This window comes from Acomys minous, assembly GCF_964271855.1.
Source record: "Acomys minous genome assembly, chromosome: 3".
Lineage (NCBI taxonomy): Eukaryota > Metazoa > Chordata > Mammalia > Rodentia > Muridae > Acomys > Acomys minous.
In genome coordinates, this window is record NC_140485.1 from 9,455,363 (window position 1) to 9,473,384 (window position 18,022).

The following is an 18,022-nucleotide window of genomic DNA, read 5'->3' on the forward strand; positions in this document are numbered from 1 at the left end:
TCTTTCTCCTCAACTATGGCAGATGGCTTTGCTGAGTATAGTCATCCAGGTGGATGGTTGTGTAGAACTTGGAGTGCATTGCTCTTCTCGCTTTCAAAGTTTCTGCTGTGAAATCAGCTGTTATTCTGGTAAATTTTCCTTTTTTAAGTGACTTGTGATTTTCCTCTTGAAGCTTTCAGTACTCTGTTCTGTTTAAGAGTTGTAACTATAGTATGTTGTGGGAGGTTCACTTACGGTCTCTTCTATTTGGTGTTAACGGCTGTGCTTCTTAGAGCGTCTTGGTATATCTTTCCTTAGTTTGAACATTTTCTTCTACAGTCCTTTTGAATATCTTATCTATGCCTTTGACCTGAGATTATCTGTGCCTATAATTCAAATAATTGGTCTTTTTGTGGGTCCCACAATTCCTTTATACACAAACGCACGCACGCACACACACACACACACACACACACACACACATATTTTTTTTCCCGAGACAAGGTTTCTCTGTGTAGCCTTGGCTGTCCTAGACTCACTTTGCAGACCAGGATGGCCTCGAACTCACAGCAATCCACCTGCCTCTGCCTCCCGAGTGCTGAGATTAAAGGTGTGTACCACCACTGCCCGGCCCCCTTTCCTATATTTTGTTTTGCATTTCTAGATTGTTTTTTGGTGCTGGTGGTGGTTTTTGGTTTTTTCATATTCTTTGCTTGCTGTATTCCTCTAGTTTGTCTTTAGTTAGTCATAGGCTATCTTATAGTTGATCAATTTCATTTGTAAGGCATTCCTCTGAGTCTTCTAACTGTGTTAAGTTTTTCAATTCCATCTTCTTTTTGGGCTTGAGGTCTCTTCCGGTTTTCTATCTCTGTCAAATGCTTTTCTCAAACCCTGTCTTGTCCCTGTCTTCTCACTTCAGCCTTATCTCGGTGCTTTCCTGGGCCACTCAGCATTTGATTCTTTTTGAGTTCATTGAGTTATTTGGTTGTCTTTAAACTCCTTGAGTTCTTTGATTAGTTTTATGATGGTTCTTTTCTGTGTCCTATAGTTCATCTAGGTAGCCCTCACTGGAGAACATTTCTATAGGACTGGTGGATTAGGGAGAACATACTGCCTTGACCTCTCATAGTTTTTGTCCAGTAAAACCTGGAAATGTGGCCTTCTTGTGTGGGTCATGTATCTGATGTGGACACCGCAGGCCAAGTTGATACCTGAAGGTTGGGACAGGCATGAGTGGGGCGCTGGGAACTAGGGAGGGTGCAGTCACAGTGGGTCAGGGGCTTACCAGGCTGAGCCTAAGCATATGATATGCAGGCCTAGCTGAGTCTGGAGACTGGATCTGACACAGCTGCTCTGGGAGCAGAGTTGGGCGGGATTGTGCCATGTACCAGTGTTTCCTCACCACATGGGCTTGGCTAGAGGGTCTCCTGGGTGAAGGCTCTTGAGTCTGGCAAACACCAGAGGTAGGAAGAGCAGCCAAGAGAAGACTGGACTTGTTAACAACATCTAAAATACATTAGTAAGTAATCAGTGTCTTCAACACTTGGTGTTCTGCACCAGACTTGATGATAGCATCACATGCCTTTTGACTCCTCAGTGCCTTTAAGGTTTAGTGGATCGTTTTACGTCTAGGATGAATATATTCTAAGCATATTTATTAAAATGACAGAGACGAAGCCAGGTGTAATAGGACACACCGTTAATCCCAGCACTCAGGAGGCAGAGGCAGGCGGATCGCTGTGAGTTCAAGACCAGCCTAGTCTACAAAATTAGTCCAGGTCAGCCAAGACTACACAGAGAAAACCCATCTTAGAAATAAAAAGAAAAAAGGAAGAAGCCAGACTTGGGTGGTAGTTCCTTTGGGCCTGAAGTTAGAACTGGTGGTGAGCCACTTGACACAGGCCCTGGTATCACAACTCTGACCTTTATGACAAAGTAACGACTGCTTTTAACTGCTGAGCCCTGTCCCTAAGCCAGGATTATTTTTTAAACACAATATAAGAACAAAACATTAATTTATGTTTTAAGATGTTGCAAAAGAAATCATTTCTCTTAACCAGCAAATAGATTGTTTTAAATATTTGAAGTAACCTATTGTGAATTTAAGTTATTGATAATCACTGCTATTTCTCACCTTTAAGGCTCTAGCTGAAGAAGCCAGTGAAGATGAGCTTCCTTCTGATGTTGATTTGAATGATCCCTACTTTGCTGAAGAAGTTAAAAAAATAGGTAAGCCAGCCTGTATTTGTAATTTTTAGTTGCAATTCACAGAAAAAGATGATATAGGTTGAAACAATACAGACTAACGACTCTGAAAATTGCTAGAATTTGGGTAGCTCCATAGGTAGTTTATAACTAAATGTCTTATAGACTTAGATCATAAACCAACATGCCCCTGTATATAGAAGAGACAACATAACTTTATTATAAGAGACTTTTTGAAAGATATCCTTATTTTTATATATGTATATGACTGTTCTGCCTACATGTATGTGCAGCACACACATGCAGTGTCTGAGGAGGCCAGAAGAGGATGTCAAAGCACCTGGAGTAGAGTTACAGATAGTTGTGAGCTGCCAAGTACGTCCTGGGAACCTCACTTGGGTCCTGTACAAGAGCAACAAATACTTTTGAGTGCTAAGCCACCTCATTATGAGATGTTAATAATAGTGAGTTTAACAGTTTAATGGGGGCTCTTTTCTAGAAAGTATCTTTATAACTAGCCAGATGAACTCAGAAAGAGTAGTGGGATTTATAATGAGGAGTAGTCTCTTTGCATGATAATGCTTCTACTCTACATCGCTCTACAAAGAGAAGGAAGAATTAAAGGTGAAATGGATTTGTCAGGGCATGTATATAATTTTTAAGTTCATAGATGGAATTACAGTGTGATACCCTTTTCTGTTCAAATATTCAAAACCATCTATGCTTAATATTTAATTCCTCTTGCATTTAGCCTTCTTAAATGCAGTTAAAAGTCAGCCTTTCTCATAGCTCCCTTTTTCTTCAAATCCCTAAACTAAGATGTCTTCCTTCCTGCATCCAAGGCGTCTTGTCTCCATGCTGCTTACGCCACGTGCGCTTCACAGGTGCTTTCGTTCTTGCCTTTGGGGGGGTGTGAGTGTTTGCTAAGGTTCAGGCCATCCTTGGGCCAGTCAGCGCAGAATCCACTGTAAGTATTTCCAGTTGCTCTTGTGTGCTTTGCCCTCCCCTCCTTATGATGCCACACACACATGACCTCCCAGAGGCTTGCTCTTGGGGCAGCTCCAAACTGGCATTGTAAAGAGACATAGTTTATGAAGTTTCCCTGCTTCTTCTCCCTTCCAGCCAGTGGGCCAGACAGTTCTCAATAGGAAAACTCAGAATTGCTTAAAATTATTTCCTGGTTGTAATAGCCTCTTAGCACTGACATTTTATAGATGAAAAAGGAGATTAAGTCAAATAAGTTTTATTATAGAATATTAAAAAGGGAAATGGAAACCAAGCAGATTGAGCTTTACCATACCTGTCTGGTGGTCATTTCTTTTTCTTTTTTTTTTTTTTTAATTTGTTGACTTTAATTTGTACCCACCTCTCTCATCACCTTCTGATCCCACCCTCCCTCCCTTATCCGCTCTCCCTCCCTCCCCTAGTCCTCAGAAAGGAGAGCCCTCCTCCCCTAACATCTAACTTCAGCCTATCAAGTGTCTTTTGGACAGCCTGCATCCTCTTCCTCTGTGGCCGGCAAGGCTGCCCCGCAAAGGGAAGTGATCAATGTGTGGGTGCCGGCGTCCATGTCAGAAGTAGTCCCTACTCCTCATATTATGGGACCCACAAGGAGACTCTGCTCCCTATCTACTAACCTGAGCAGAGGGTCTAGGTCCTCACCATGATGGTCCTTGGTTGGTGCATCAGTCTCTGCAGCACCCCCCTTCCCCTGCTCCTCAACCCAGATTTATTGGCTCCATTGGTCTCCTTGGGGAGCTCCTGACCCCTCCAGGTCCCTCTATTCCCCAATTCTTCATAAGACTCCCTTTGCTCCACCCCAGAGTTTGGCTCTGTGTCTCATCGTCTGCTTGGATCCGCTGCTGGGTGGAGTCTTTCAGAGGGCCTCTATGGTAGACTCCCATCCTGTTCCTTCTCTTTAACTGCTTCGGGTGTCTATTCTGTTTGCCCTTCTGAATAAAAATTAAGCATCCTCCCTAGGGTCCTCCTTGTTATTTAGCTTCTTTAGGTCTGTGCATTGTAGTTTGGTTATCCTGTATTACTTGGCTAATATCTGCTTATGAGTGTTTCTGTGTGGTCATTTCTAACAGATGATGAATTTTAGCTTTATCCTCTGTCTGAAACAAAGAGTGTTTTTTGCTTGTTGTTGTTTTGTTTGGTTTTTCAAGACAAGGTTTCTCCACATAGCCTTGGCTAGCCTGGACTAGTTTTGTAGACTAGGCTTGCCTCAAACTCAGAGATTGCCTGCCTCTGCCTCCTGAGTGCTGAGATTACAGATGTGCACCACCACACCCAGCTTTAAACAAAGTTTATAACAGGGAGATGTAAAGCATTAACGTTTCCTTGTTCTGTGTCCTAAGTGCTTCATTTGACATATGTAATCTGATCGGATTGCAGAACTCAGCAGGCTTCAAAGAATAGCCTAAGTGGCTCAGTGGTATGGGGTGCCCAATATCTTAAAGACAAGACATTTAAATTGCCCATAAGCTTTCTCTAATGTTAGTATCAAAGAATTCTGAGTGAACAATACAGGTAGAATTTGTTTGCTTTCAATGTGTTTATTTCAGAATGCTTCATAAAATTTTTTTCTATCTGATTCTAGAAGTTATTGGTGTTTTGTTGTTTTAAAGGAAAATAGGCTAAGAACTTTTTGCATGAAATTTATGACCAAAATTGGTGCCTTGTCATGTTTCTTTATTTAATATTGTGATAACTACTGTGCAGTCTGATAGGCTAGAGCTACAGCAATAATACAGACAAGATAACATCTTTCATGGACTCTGATTTTAGAGAACATGTACTAAAAATAGAAACAAAATTATATAAGCATGGTAAATATTTTAAAAGAAATAGAGTTGTACAGAGAGTATCACTGGGAAGAGAAAGAGAAAACGGGTATGTCCTGTAAATAGCACAGGCAAAGAAGACTTCCTTGAGGTGCTGATACTTGAGCTGAGACCTTGAGCATGAAGTGCTAGCGGAAGAGCATTGCACCGGAAGGAGAGGATGCAAAGTGAGAAAGAACATTATCTGCAGTGTTGGATGAATTGAAAGACACCATATGGCTGAGGCAGAGCCAGAGAGGGAGTTCTGCGTGGAGCGAAGATGGAGATGCAATGGGAAGTGACCTGCTGAGCTTTGTTGTTAGGACAGAATATTAGGACTTTCTTGCTGAATATACAAAACCCTACAGCTAGAAAGTGACATGATCCCTGCAAAGAAAACACATTAAAAAAGACCTGATAAGAACTAGGAAACTCAGGCTAGAGAGATGGCTCAGAGGTTAAGAGCACTGTCTGCTCTTCCAAAGGTCATGAGTTCAATTCCCAGCAACCACATGGTGGCTCACAACCATCTATGAGATCTGGTGCCCTCTTCTGGCATGTAAGTGTACATGCAGGCAGAACATTATATAATAATAAATAAAATAATTCTTTAAAAAAAAAAAAAGAATAGAAAACTTGCCAGGAAGTGGTGGCGCACACCTTTAATCCCAGCACTCGGGAGGCAGAGGCAGGTGGATCTTTGTGAGTTCGAAGCCAGCCTGGTCTACAAAGCAAGTCCAGGACAGCCAAGGCTACACAGAGAGACTCTGTCTTGGAAAAAAAAAAAAAAAAAGACAAAAACGACCACCAACAACAACAACAAAAAAACCCTAGGAAACTCAGATTTTGCAAAAGGAGGTCTATTACAGACCAAAATCTGAGGGCAGGGTTATTGCCTAAGGAAGTTGATTAAATAAATTCTCAAGTTTAAGGAGACTGGGTTGGTCGGGATAGCTGAGAGTGGAGAAAGACAAGACATATAAATCTGAAGACCAGCCAAGAGACAAGAGTATAAAAGGACAGCAGGAAACCAAGGAAGGAAAACCAAGGAAACCAAGACAAGAGAGAAATAACTGAACCTCACAAAAAGAGCTTGTCTCTTTTAAGTAGTGCCAGACAGCACACAGACAGAATACAAAGCCATTTGTCCTCACTCAGTGAGCAGTCACTGTCAGATACTTTCAGCATTAGCTGAAGATACCTACGAACAGCCACACACCGTATTACAGTGCTTTCGTCAAGAGCAGGCTGCACATATGGTGGGAGGTGGTGCGATAAGATTTTAACACTTAGTGACCAGGCCAGTTTAGCTTGAGTAAGAATCTACTAATGACACGTTTCTTCATTGTGACCACACCTGGGTAGAAAGATTTCTTACTGCTAACGTGGAATTTTACTTTTTTGGTGCTGAGGATGGAAAGAAAGCCTCATGTCTGCTAGGCAAGCACTTGACCACTAAGCTACACCCCAGCCCTAGTTGTATAAACTATAAGATTTTACTATTGAAAAAGTAGGACTAAAGTGTACAGTACATTCCTGTGTTGTTTTTTAATATATTCTTTGTCTTGCCTTCTTTATTTTATAAACCACCATGAAGGTCACCTATATTATACCCATTTGACTCATTCAGCCAGGGTGTTGTATATTTACAACATCCTGGCTGTATGCTTCTTTACAGTTTACAAGAGATTTTGCATCCTGTCCTGGAATCTGTTTTCAGGTCACTTAACAGTTGAATATATTGAAGGTAATAGACTGGCCAGGGGCAGTTGGTATCTGATAGAATCTGAATCCTAATTTGTTTCTGCAAGGATATTGTAAAGACTAGAGGCAGAGCCAGCACTCTCATGAATAAAAGCTGGGTGTGAAAATCATGCTGCTTTTTGATGTTTTGTTTTTTAAGCAAAACCAGTGTGTCACCCTAAAGAAAGAGCAAGTATATGAGTTCAAGGCCAGCCTCATCTACAAAGCGAGTCCAGGACAGCCAAGGCTAACATGGAGAGACCCTGTCTCGGAAAAAAAAAAGGAAGGAAAGAGCAAGTGATCTTGGATGAAGGAACTTGCACTAAAAAAGGGAGTCAGAGCCAGGTGGTGGTGGTGCATGCCTGTAATTGCAGCACTTGGGAGGCAGAGGCAGGCAGATCGCTGTGAGTTCGAGGACAGCCTGGTTTACAAAGTGAGTCCAGGACAGCCAAGGCTAACATGGAGAGACCCTGTCTCGGAAAAAAAAAAAGGAAAGAAAGAGCAAGTGATCTTGGATGTAGGAACTTGCACTAAAAAAGGGAGTCAGAGCCAGGTGGTGGTGGTGCACGCCTGTAATTGCAGCACTTGGGAGGCAGAGGCAGGCAGATCGCTGTGAGTTCGAGGACAGCCTGGTCTACAAAGTGAGTCCAGGACAGCCAAGGCTACACAGAGGAGCCCTGTCTTGGGGAGGATGGGTGTTGCAAGTCAGTAGGGGGACTTACCATTCCCCATCTGCTCAGTACTGAGAGCTCACCTATGCTGTAGGCAGGGCCCTTACTATCTATCCCTTAACAAGCACTCAACTAGGGCTGGAGAGATGGCTCAGAGGTTAACAGCACTGACTGTTCTTCCAGAGGTCTTGAGTTCAATTCCCGGCAACCACATGGTGGCTCACAACCATCTGTAATGAGATCTGGTGCCCTCTTCTGGTGTGCAGTTGTACATGCAGACACAACATTGTATACATAATAAATAAATAAATCTTGAAGAAGAAGAAGAAGCACTCAACTAAATGGAAGGGGTTTTCTGTGCCACAATTCTCAGACATTAGAAGCCATGTAAAACAGAATTTCCATGTAGATAGTTCTTTTACGGGCTTTGTTTTATAGCACATCTTTTTCCATAGATAGATCATTAATCTTCTTGCTTAATTTAACCAAATACAAGTTTACATCTTGGCTACTGAAAAGGCACAAACAAAAGTAGCCAAGAAATAAAAGAAAAGAATGGAAAGAGATTACCTGTTGCATATTAGTACCATACAGGAATTTTTCCAAAGCAGTGCTCTTTTCAGCATGTTGCTCAGGGAGCCGACACATTGACAGGGGAAAGCATATTCCTAAGCATGCTTAGTTAAGGATACACTACTGAACATGCCCACTTTGAAGTCAGTTTAAAGACAAATAATGAACAATTTTTGAGGCATGCTTAGTACAGGATTATGGAACTTGTTTAAAGTGGGAGCTGACAAAGTGACTTTGCAGGTAGCAGTCTTTCTCACCATATCTGATGAGCCTGAGTTTCACCCCCAGCAAGGCACAGTAGTAGGAGGGAAACTGTTCCCAAAAGGTGTCTTATGACTGAAAACAAACAAACTGTGACATGCTTTGCATATGTGTCCCTGCACCTGTGCACAAAGTGAAGTTTCAAAAAGGTTGAAATTGTGGATAGGAGTATTTTGGACAAATTCAGCCTGGATCATGAAGTTGGTGGATGGGAAGATCTCTGGGCATGAACAGTTTGCTCCATGATGTTTTAACTGACAAAAAAAAATTAAAGATAACATGAAAGTCCATTAGTATAGGCATAACACTTATTTCAATTTATTTTCTATAACTATAAAATTCTAACATCTTATTTTTGTGTGAGTCAATAGATTTGATCTTATGTACAATATTCCCAATAGATTTAAAAGAACAAAACAGGAAGAAAAAAGAAAACCCCTTCTTTTGCTTTGTTCACTTTTTGAAACAGGATCTCACTGTATCCAGGCTTGTCCTGATGCTGACATTCAGACACGCGTGACCAGAACTGTCTTAAGATAAATGAGTTTGTACTTGCTAGGAGATTAGTGATAATGTTCTAGAACAAGAGCTTTTCATTTCCCTGGTATCCAGCATGTTACCTGAATCAAAACAAAAACAAAACCTTTTCAAAAAAGTTTTCTAAACAGTGTGCCCTCTCTCGGATCCCCCAGAACTGGAGTTACAGGTAGCTGTGAGCCACCGTATAGGTGCTGTGAACTAAACTTGGGGTCTTCTTCAAAAACAAGTGCTCACAACCACTGATCCATCTTTCTATTATCTTAATTATTGTTACTATAGAGGATATGGGGGAGGTAGTTACATTTGTGTCTTGTTAAGACACCGTGTCTGAGGCAATTAATAAAAGACTTTATTTTGGGTTCTGCTTCCAGAATGTTAGGCCCATGATGAGGTGTAGGCAGCAGGCACGATGGCGGGTGCAGGAAGCTGAGGGCTCACGTCTTGAACAGAGATAGTTAACTGTGGAAGTGAGGTGAAAGTACACACACTCAGCCTGTTCCCAGGATAGAACCACGCCTAGCCGCCCTCAGGCATACCACCAGCCAGAGACCAAGTGCGCAAATGCCTAAGACTGTGGAGGGCATTTCTCACTCAAACCACTCCATGGGCCATTTTTTGTTTTGTTTGGAGACAGAGTCCCACATAGCTCCACTTCCTCCACTTCAGTTACAGGCGTGAGTTGAGCCACCATCCCTGCTTTTATGTTGTGTTAAGGATCAAGTCCAGAACATCATGCATGCCCCACAAGCACTCTTCCAACTGAGCTATAGTCCTAGCCCAAGTTTGTCAGTTTCTATACAGTGGAACAAAGAGTTTTCTTTTTTTTTTTAAGATTTATTTATTTTATTTATTGCATATGAGTGCTTTATCTGCAGAAGAAGGTATCAGATTACATTATAGGTGGTTGTGAGCCACCATGTGGTTGCTGGGAATTGAACTCAGGACCTCTTAACCACTGAGCCATCTCTCCAGCCCCAAAGAGTTTTTCAAAAGACGGTATCCCATGGTTCACAGGGAACCAACATTGCAGTAATATTCTGAACTAACAGAACATTCAAACTGATCTTTCATACTTTATCACCCTGAGTCCATCTCCTTTGAAGCCCTCACACACATACACACAAAAGAAAGAAGAAAAGTCCTAGCATCAGCATAATTACTAAGGAACTTAGGACATACATGTATATCAGTCAATAATGGGAATATTTTCAGGCATCTATAGCACTGTGTACAAAGCAGTAGCTACATTCTTGCAGTTTACTAAGCTGCAGAGTCCCTAGAATAGCCCTACAGGTAGCTGCCATTACTACATTCCCTAGTTGGGGCTGGAGAGACCTCAGTGGCTAAAAGTACTCACTTTTCTTGCAGAGAATTGTATTTTAGTTCCTAGCACACAGGGCAGCTCAATTGGAACTGCGGTTCCAGGGGATCTGCTGCCCTCTTCTGGCCTCCATGGGTACTAGGCACGCACTTGGTACATACACCTATGTGTAAGATATAACACAGAAGGTAAAGGTGCCTACTGCCACACCCAAGACCTAGGCTTGATCCTCGGGACACACATGATGGAAGGGAGAACCAACTCCCACAAGTTGTCCTTGGACCTTGACATTTGATGTGGCACATGCACACCCACACAAATACAATTTACAAATAAATTAATTAATTTAAATCCCACTTCTTTTACAGATAAGGGCATAACCGGGTTCTCTTTTTCTAGGATGAAGCAAATTGTTTATCCTTTTGAATAACTGGTGGGGGCGGCGTTGTTTTGTGTTTCTTAACTGCAAAAGGACTGAGCTGGTTTCAGTATATAGTTCAGTGATTTTTCTCTCACCATTTATGCACATGACCTTTCTGTGCTGTGTGCTTCCTTCTTTTAGTTTTGACATTGTTATGATTATTCCTAGATATTTTGTTCATAATGTAAACAAAGTTTTACTCTTATTCTTGTCATTTTAATCCTCCTGTGTTGGTTGAACCAGGTATAAAGAAGAAATCAATGAAATCAGCAAAAGGCAGTGCATCTTCAGAGGAAGACGCAGACCTGGAAAAGCAAAAGGTAGAGCATGGGTGTTGCTGGGTGTCTGGGTGGCTGGAACATGCAGCTGAAATGGTGTGCTCCACCTGAGCTTTCAGTGTCTCTAATCTTAAAACCGAATTTCAAGTGGATTTTGTAAATACATTAGCCATATAGTGGTTTTTTTGTTTGGGTTTGGTTTTTGGTTTTTTTGTTGTTGGTGGTTTGGTTTGGTTTGTTTTGGTTTTTGGTTTTTCAAGACAGGGTTTCTCTGTGTAGCCTTGGCTGTCCTGGACTCGCTTTGTAGACTAGGCTGGCCTCGAACTTACAGCAATCCACCTGCCTCTCCCTCCCAAGTACTGGGAGTAAAGGCATGCACTACCACACCCGGCCCACCACATAGTTTTTTATTTTTTTAATATATATTTTATTAATTTATTCACATTACATCTCAGTTGTCATCCCATCCCTTGTATCCTCCCATTCCTCCCTCCCTTCCACTTCCCCCTACTCCCCTCCCCTATGACTGTGACTGAGGGGGACCTCCTCCCCCTGTATATGCTCATAGGGTATCAAGTCTCTTCTTGGTAGCCTGCTATCCTTTCTCTGAGTGCCACCAGGCCGGCCTCCCCATCCAGGAGACGTGGTCAAAATGGGGCACCAGAGTTCATGTGAAAATCAGACCCCACTCTTCACTCAACTGTGGAGAATGTCCTGTCCATTGGCTAGATCTGGGTAGGGGTTCAATGTTTACTGCACATATTGTCCTTGGCTGGTGCCATAGTTTAAGCAGGCCCCCCGGGGCCCAGATAGTTTTTTAAATGTTTCCTTTACAAATCTTTTAAATGTTTCCTTTACCAAACATTATTTCTGCAGCTAATGTGTAAAATTAAAGTTTTTCAAGCCAGCGAACGCCCCCCCCCCATTTATGACTGAAAGATTGCCTTATTCATATAATATAGTATGACTAAGAAAGAAAATGATGTTATTGAAACCTAAAAATACGGGCCAGGCATGGTGGCACACACCTTTAATCCTAGCACTTGGGAAGCAGAGGCAGGAGGATCTCTGTGAGTTAGAGGGCAGCCTGGTCTACAAAGAAAGTTCCAAGATAGCCAAGGCTACACAGAGAAACCTTGTCTTGAAAAAACCCAAGAGGAAAAGAAAGAAGTGCAGTATTGGTTATGCCTAACCCAGTGATCCCAGAGCTCCAAAGTCGCATGCACTTCTGCAGGGTCAGCAGCACCCATGCGTCTCTGCGAGTGAGCCCTGACTGGCCACCTAAACTCTTCAGCTTAATGCATTTGTCTGTTCTCCATCCATTACATATAGGTCGTACGCTTAAAGTTACTTAAAGATCCATTTGTGGAGCATGGCTCTGTAAGGAAGTCAGTGTCGGTGTGAGTGTCAGTGATCCAAGGAAAGGGATTTTAAGTGTGTTGTGTATAATACGGGAGGATGTGCAAGGGTTGTGAGTGTGCCCGTGTGTGTTTTCTCTAATGCATGTGGTTGTTTAGCTGACTCTTGAGGGGTCTCTGTAATCTCGTGGTCAGTAGAAACAGAATGCTTGGTCGCAGAAGCAAATGCTGAGTCTGCCCCGTGAAAGTACATCAGTGTTGAAAGAGACAAGGAAAAAAACAGGCAAAAGAATTTTCCTAATTGCTAAAGTATGCATCTGGAAACTGTAATTTGTATCACAAAATAAATTTCATGTCATTACTTAAAAAGAACAAGGTGAAGATGAAATGTATTTGACAGACCCGGGGCGCTTGTTCCTTCTGCCTGCTAATGAGATTACTCTACAGGAATGGAAGTCTGTCTCTTGACTAAGGCTGTTTCCTCCCTCCTTTCCTGGAGCTAATGCTCACATCACAGCCTGGAATGAACCTAAGCTGTGGGTCTTGGGCCTCTTCCTACTCTCCATTCATGATCTAAGCAGTTCTCAGAACAGCAGCCGAGGAAACCTCAGCTGTACATTGGCGGCGTTGTCTCTTTTCCTCTCCGTAGGCTGAGATGGCTTTGCTCGTAATGGATGAGGAAGAGGACAGCAAGAAGCATTTCAATTATGACAAGATCGTGGAGCACCAGAATCTGAGCAAAAAGAAGAAGAAACAGCTTATGAAAAAGAAGGAGTTACTTGAGGATGAATTTGAGGTAACCAGCAGCACAAGGCATTATTAGCTTCTTGAGGGTGAAGTTAACTCTAAAGTCAGCAACAGCTGAGCATGAAGGGCTCACGTGACCGTGGGCTTATCTCGCCGTGTACAGTAGCCAACATGGTGGGCCATGCTTTTGTAGTTTCTGTGGGTATTGGTGCTGTCACTCATCAGTTTGTTTCTTAAGCTGAGTGTGTGGTCCTAATGGCCATATGCATGTGTTTGAGCCCTCCACAGAAAACTTGAAAATATCCACTAGGAATTACTTAGCAGTTTGCATTAGTGAATTTGGAAGAAAAGATGGGTGGGTTTTGAATTTGGCAAAGTGGAGGGAAGGACGTAAATGACTTTGTGGCATGTAGAGGCATTGCAAGGCCACTATTGCCCCATGTTTTCATATATTCTTCTATTCCATGAAGTTTCTCATAAATTGGTTTTCTCGTGAAGAAAAGTAAAGCATAATTTCCTATTATGTGGCCTATGTTCACAGATAAATAATCATGCATAAAATATTTTTCATGGAGCTGGTGAGATGGCTCAGCAGGCAGCAACACTTGCCACCAAATCTGACACGCTGAGTCCAGTCCTCATCTTCCACATGTTGGAAGCAGAGAGCTGCACCCCTCATGCTGTCCTCTAACCTCTATATACCACACAAATAAATAAATTTTAATTTTTTTAAATAAGGGCTGTGGTGATGGCTCAGTGGGTAAAGAACTTGCTGAGCAATCATAAGACCTTAGTTTGCATCCCAACACTCACATAAAACCTACGAGCAGCGGTGTGCATCTATAACAACCCCAGTGCTGTAGGTGATGGAACAGGAGGATTCCAGGGGCTGCTGACAGCCAGCCAACCCACTTGATGAGCTCCAGCTTCAGGGAGAGGAACTGTCTCAAATAGTAAGGTAGAGCATTAAAGGAAGACGCCTGATACCAGCCTCAGGCACCTGTACACACACACACACACACACACACACACACACACACACACACACACACACACACACACACGAGTTCCTTTGTTATTCTTGGTATCGTGTCTGTTGGCATCACTATAACTAAGCAGCCTCAGGTCTTTCTTGGTTGCTCGCTGCTAAGCCTGGCTGGATTGAAGGGAACACTTTTCAGGTTAGAACCATGGAACTTTGTGTAAAAACATAGAGGAGAAATTTGGGGGTTGTATCTTACCAAATGTTGGACTGGAGATTGGATTTCTTTGTTTTGTTTTGTTTTTCCCCCTGTGGTCCTGGGGTGATTGACCTTAGAGTGTCACAGAGGTTTAGGCAAATACTTCACCATTGAGCAACATCTGCAGCTACCATTTTGTATTATATTTTGAAACAGGGTTTGGCTAAGCTGCCAAGCTGGCCTTGAATCTGGAATCCTGAATTAGCTTCTGAAGTGTCTGGGATTACTGCCCTGTGCTACCAGACCTAGCTAGTAGCTACTTTTTCCTGACACCAAGTTTAAATTTTCTTAAAATATACTCAGAATCCAGTGACTACTTAAACTCTAGGCAATTGGACAATGTCTAACTGACTTATATATGATGGACAGAAGTCAGTCTTATCCAAGTCACAGACCACAATATGCACATGGCCACTATTCCTCCCTTTCAAATACATTGGTTTGCAGGAAAGAGAACACCACACCCTGCACATTGTGATCGAAGGGCAGGCCTTAAAATTCCACTGAGTCTGCCCTGGACATATGGCACATGCCTGTAATCCCAGGTCTCAGGAGGCCAAGGCCAGGAGGATCCCGTGTTCAAAAGCAGCAAGCTCCAGTCCAGCCTATGCGTAAAGGGCAGACCTGTCTCAAGTAACAGGCAAAAACCTTGGAGATCATAGGAAATGGTTCTGACGCCCCAGCATGCAGCGTGCACATGAGTGTGCTCATAGCCAGCAGTGCTCTGCCTGTGTTTCCTTACCTGTTCTCTTTGAACCTGCAGGTAAATGTTAGTGACGCACGGTTTCAGGCAATGTACACCTCACACCTGTTCAATTTGGATCCCTCTGATCCTAATTTCAAGAAAACAAAAGCTATGGAAAAAATTCTTGAGGAGAAAGCCCGGCAGCGAGAGCAGAAAGAAGAGCTACTTACTCGAGCAGTAGAGCAAGCACAGCAGGACATGGGAAAGAAATCGGCACAGCAGCAGCGCATGGATCCTGCCTTGTCCATGGTGATTAAATCTGTGAAAAACAAAACAGAGCAATTCCAAGCCAGAAAAAGACAAAGGGTCAAATAACTGGGACAGACTCTGTTATCTTATGTATACAGAAATGTTATAAGGGATACTGGAAATAAAGGCACCTTTCTAGAATATGCAAAATATCCTTTTCTGACCATTATAAAGTTGTTCTTCATTGGGGCTAGTGAGATGCCTCAACAATAAAGAACATTAGTGCTTTTGCAGAACATCTGAGTTTGGTCCCAGCACCCACATGGCAGCTCACAACCAAAATGTAATTTTAGTTCTGAGAGATCCAGTGCCTTCTCTTCACCTTAGTGGGCATAGTGTGTGCACGAACACAGTTGCAGGAAAAATATTCACACACATAAATTTAAATATAAAATTTTGGGCTGGGTGTGGTGGCACACGCCTTTAATCCCAGCACTAGGGAGGCAGAGGCAGGTGGATCGTTCTGAGTTCAAGGCTAGCCTGGTCTACAAAGCGAGTCTAGGACAGCCAGGGCTACACAGAGAAACCCTGTCTCAATCAATCAATAAATCAAATAAATTTAGAAAAAAATGTTCCCCTTACATAATTGTTATACCTAATTGTAAATAGTTCACATTTTATACTGTGTATATCCACAAATGTGGCATAATATAATTATGTAAATTGTAAAATCTTTAAGATTTCTATATTGTATGAAGTTCATTTCCTGCAAATGTAAAGTTACTCTAATTTAGCTTCCTAAGACTAAAATCTTGTAAAATCGTGACAACTTTTCTCTGTATAGATTACAAACAAATTAAAAATATGCATATGTGGTACCTTAATCTCTCTGAAGGCAGGAGGCATATTTAAATAGGTAATAAAATAATTTCTTTTTCACCAGGCATGTGGGCGCATGCCTTTGGTCCCAGCACTCAGGAGCAAAGACAAGCAGATCTCTGTGAGCTCAAGGCCAGCCTGGTCTACAGAGAGAGTTTTAGGACAGCCATGGATACACAGAGAAACCAAATGATAAAATAGTAATTTATTTTTCTAATGTAAAGGGCAGAAGCTGTGATTTTTTTTCATGCTTAGTTATTTCCATGTACAGTTAATATATGAATAAATGTGAGAGTTGTTTTTACTGGTTTGTATAGCTTTCGTGTATGTTCATCATGTACACTGAGAGCAGACTTCTCTGGAAACATCTGCAAATGACTCCAGCTCTTACAGAAGACAGCTCAAAGGAAAAGCAGTTTTATTTTAACATTGCCCATAATTATATTTGAAATGCTCATGGACTCTGCGGTCATTTTCCTATTTGTACCAACAAGAAAATCCTGTTGTTTAAGTTTTTTAATGTTTTAGAAGGGTGGGTATGCTGATATAAAATTTAAGGAACCCCAAATTCTTTCTAAAATTTAACAACATCTTCAAAAATATAATGCCCTTACATTCACCAGGTCTAGATCTTATAAACTATTAGCTGAGCACTCATACAGGAAAGCTGGATGTGCTGCATATAAATAACAGGAAATAGAAGCAAAGTGGACTGTGGCAATTAAAGGCATAGCCCCTTCTGAATGAGAGTACAAATTCTGAAAGGTCTGTATCTAATATAAAGTTGGCATCTTCAGTATAAAAACCAAAGCTTACCAAGAAAGCTTTTTTTTTTAAGACCTATTAAGTAAACAGTGTTTTAAAAAAAAAAAAGCCTTTCCACGCTGCCCAGGGACGGGTCCATACGGCGTTGTTCTTGACTCCCTTCGTAACTTAAAGGGAAGCTTACACAATGTCTGGAACCCTTGATGTCCTGCAAATGAAGGAGGAGGATGTCCTCAAATTCCTTGCCGCGGGAACCCACTTAGGCGGCACCAACCTTGACTTCCAGATGGAGCAGTGCATCTACAAAAGGAAGAGTGATGGTATCTACATCATAAATCTGAAGAGGACCTGGGAGAAGCTGTCGCTTGCAGCTCGTGCTATTGTTGCCATTGAGAACCCTGCTGACGTCAGCGTCATCTCCTCCAGGAACACTGGCCAGCGAGCCGTGCTGAAGTTCGCTGCTGCCACTGGAGCCACTCCTATTGCTGGCTGCTTCACACCTGGGACCTTCACCAACAAGATCCAAGCAGCCTTCAGGGAGCCACGGCTTCTAGTGGTGACTGACCCCAGGGCTGACCACCAGCCCCTCACAGAGGCCTCTTATGTCAACCTGCCCACCATCGCTCTGTGCAACACGGATTCTCCTCTGCGCTATGTGGACATTGCCATCCCATGCAACAACAAGGGAGCTCACTCAGTGGGTCTGATGTGGTGGATGCTGGCCCGGGAAGTACTCCGCATGCGTGGCACTATCTCCTGTGAGCACCTATGGGAGGTGATGCCTGATCTTTACTTCTACAGAGAACCAGAGGAGATTGAGAAGGAGGAGCAGGCTGCTGCTGAGAAGGCTATGACCAAAGAGGAATTCCAGGGAGAATGGACTGCACCAGCTCCTGAGTTCACCACTGCGCAGCCAGAGGTGGCCGACTGGGCTGAGGGTGTGCAGGTGCCCTCTGTGGCCATCCAGCAGTTCCCTACTGAGAACTGGAGCTCCCAGCCAACCACTGAGGACTGGTCAGCAGCTCCCATAGCGCAGGCCACTGAGTGGTTTGGAGCCACCACTGAGTGGTCCTGAGCTGCTCAGTAGACACCTGAGCAAAGGGAGAAATGGAAGGAAAATAAAGTCTCTAAAAGTTTAAAAAAAAAAAAAGTATACAGTGTTTTGCTTGTATGTATGCCTGCCAGCCAGAAGGGGGCACCAGATCTCATCATAGATGGTTGTGAGCCATCATGTGGTTGTTGGGAATTGAACTGAGTGCCTTTGGAAAAGCAAGCAAGCAG

The 18,022-nt window shown here is 42.7% G+C and overlaps 2 protein-coding genes across 2 annotated transcripts in view; both read left to right on the forward strand.

Moving 5' to 3' along the window:
• Positions 1-15,307, forward strand: part of ESF1 (ESF1 nucleolar pre-rRNA processing protein homolog) — a 58,194-nt gene extending 42,887 nt beyond the window's left edge. The window contains exons 11-14 of the mRNA XM_084774556.1: positions 2,121-2,208; positions 10,783-10,859; positions 12,825-12,971; positions 14,927-15,307. Of these exons, the coding sequence (XP_084630682.1) occupies positions 2,121-2,208; positions 10,783-10,859; positions 12,825-12,971; positions 14,927-15,223 (609 nt within the window). The 3' untranslated portion in view covers positions 15,224-15,307. The remainder of the gene's footprint in view (positions 1-2,120; positions 2,209-10,782; positions 10,860-12,824; positions 12,972-14,926) is intronic.
• Positions 15,308-16,913: 1,606 nt separating this feature from the next.
• On the forward strand, positions 16,914-17,891 carry LOC311593356 (small ribosomal subunit protein uS2-like). Its single transcript, XM_084774572.1, has one exon. It carries the CDS (start codon positions 16,929-16,931, stop codon positions 17,814-17,816), a length of 888 nt encoding a protein of 295 aa, XP_084630698.1. The 5' UTR covers positions 16,914-16,928; the 3' UTR covers positions 17,817-17,891.
• Positions 17,892-18,022: the final 131 nt, after the last annotated feature.

Coding starts and splice junctions, on each gene's coding strand:
- LOC311593356 (XM_084774572.1), top strand. CDS start 16,929: ATGTCTGGAACCCTTGATGTCCTGCAAATGAAGGAGGAGGATGTCCTC.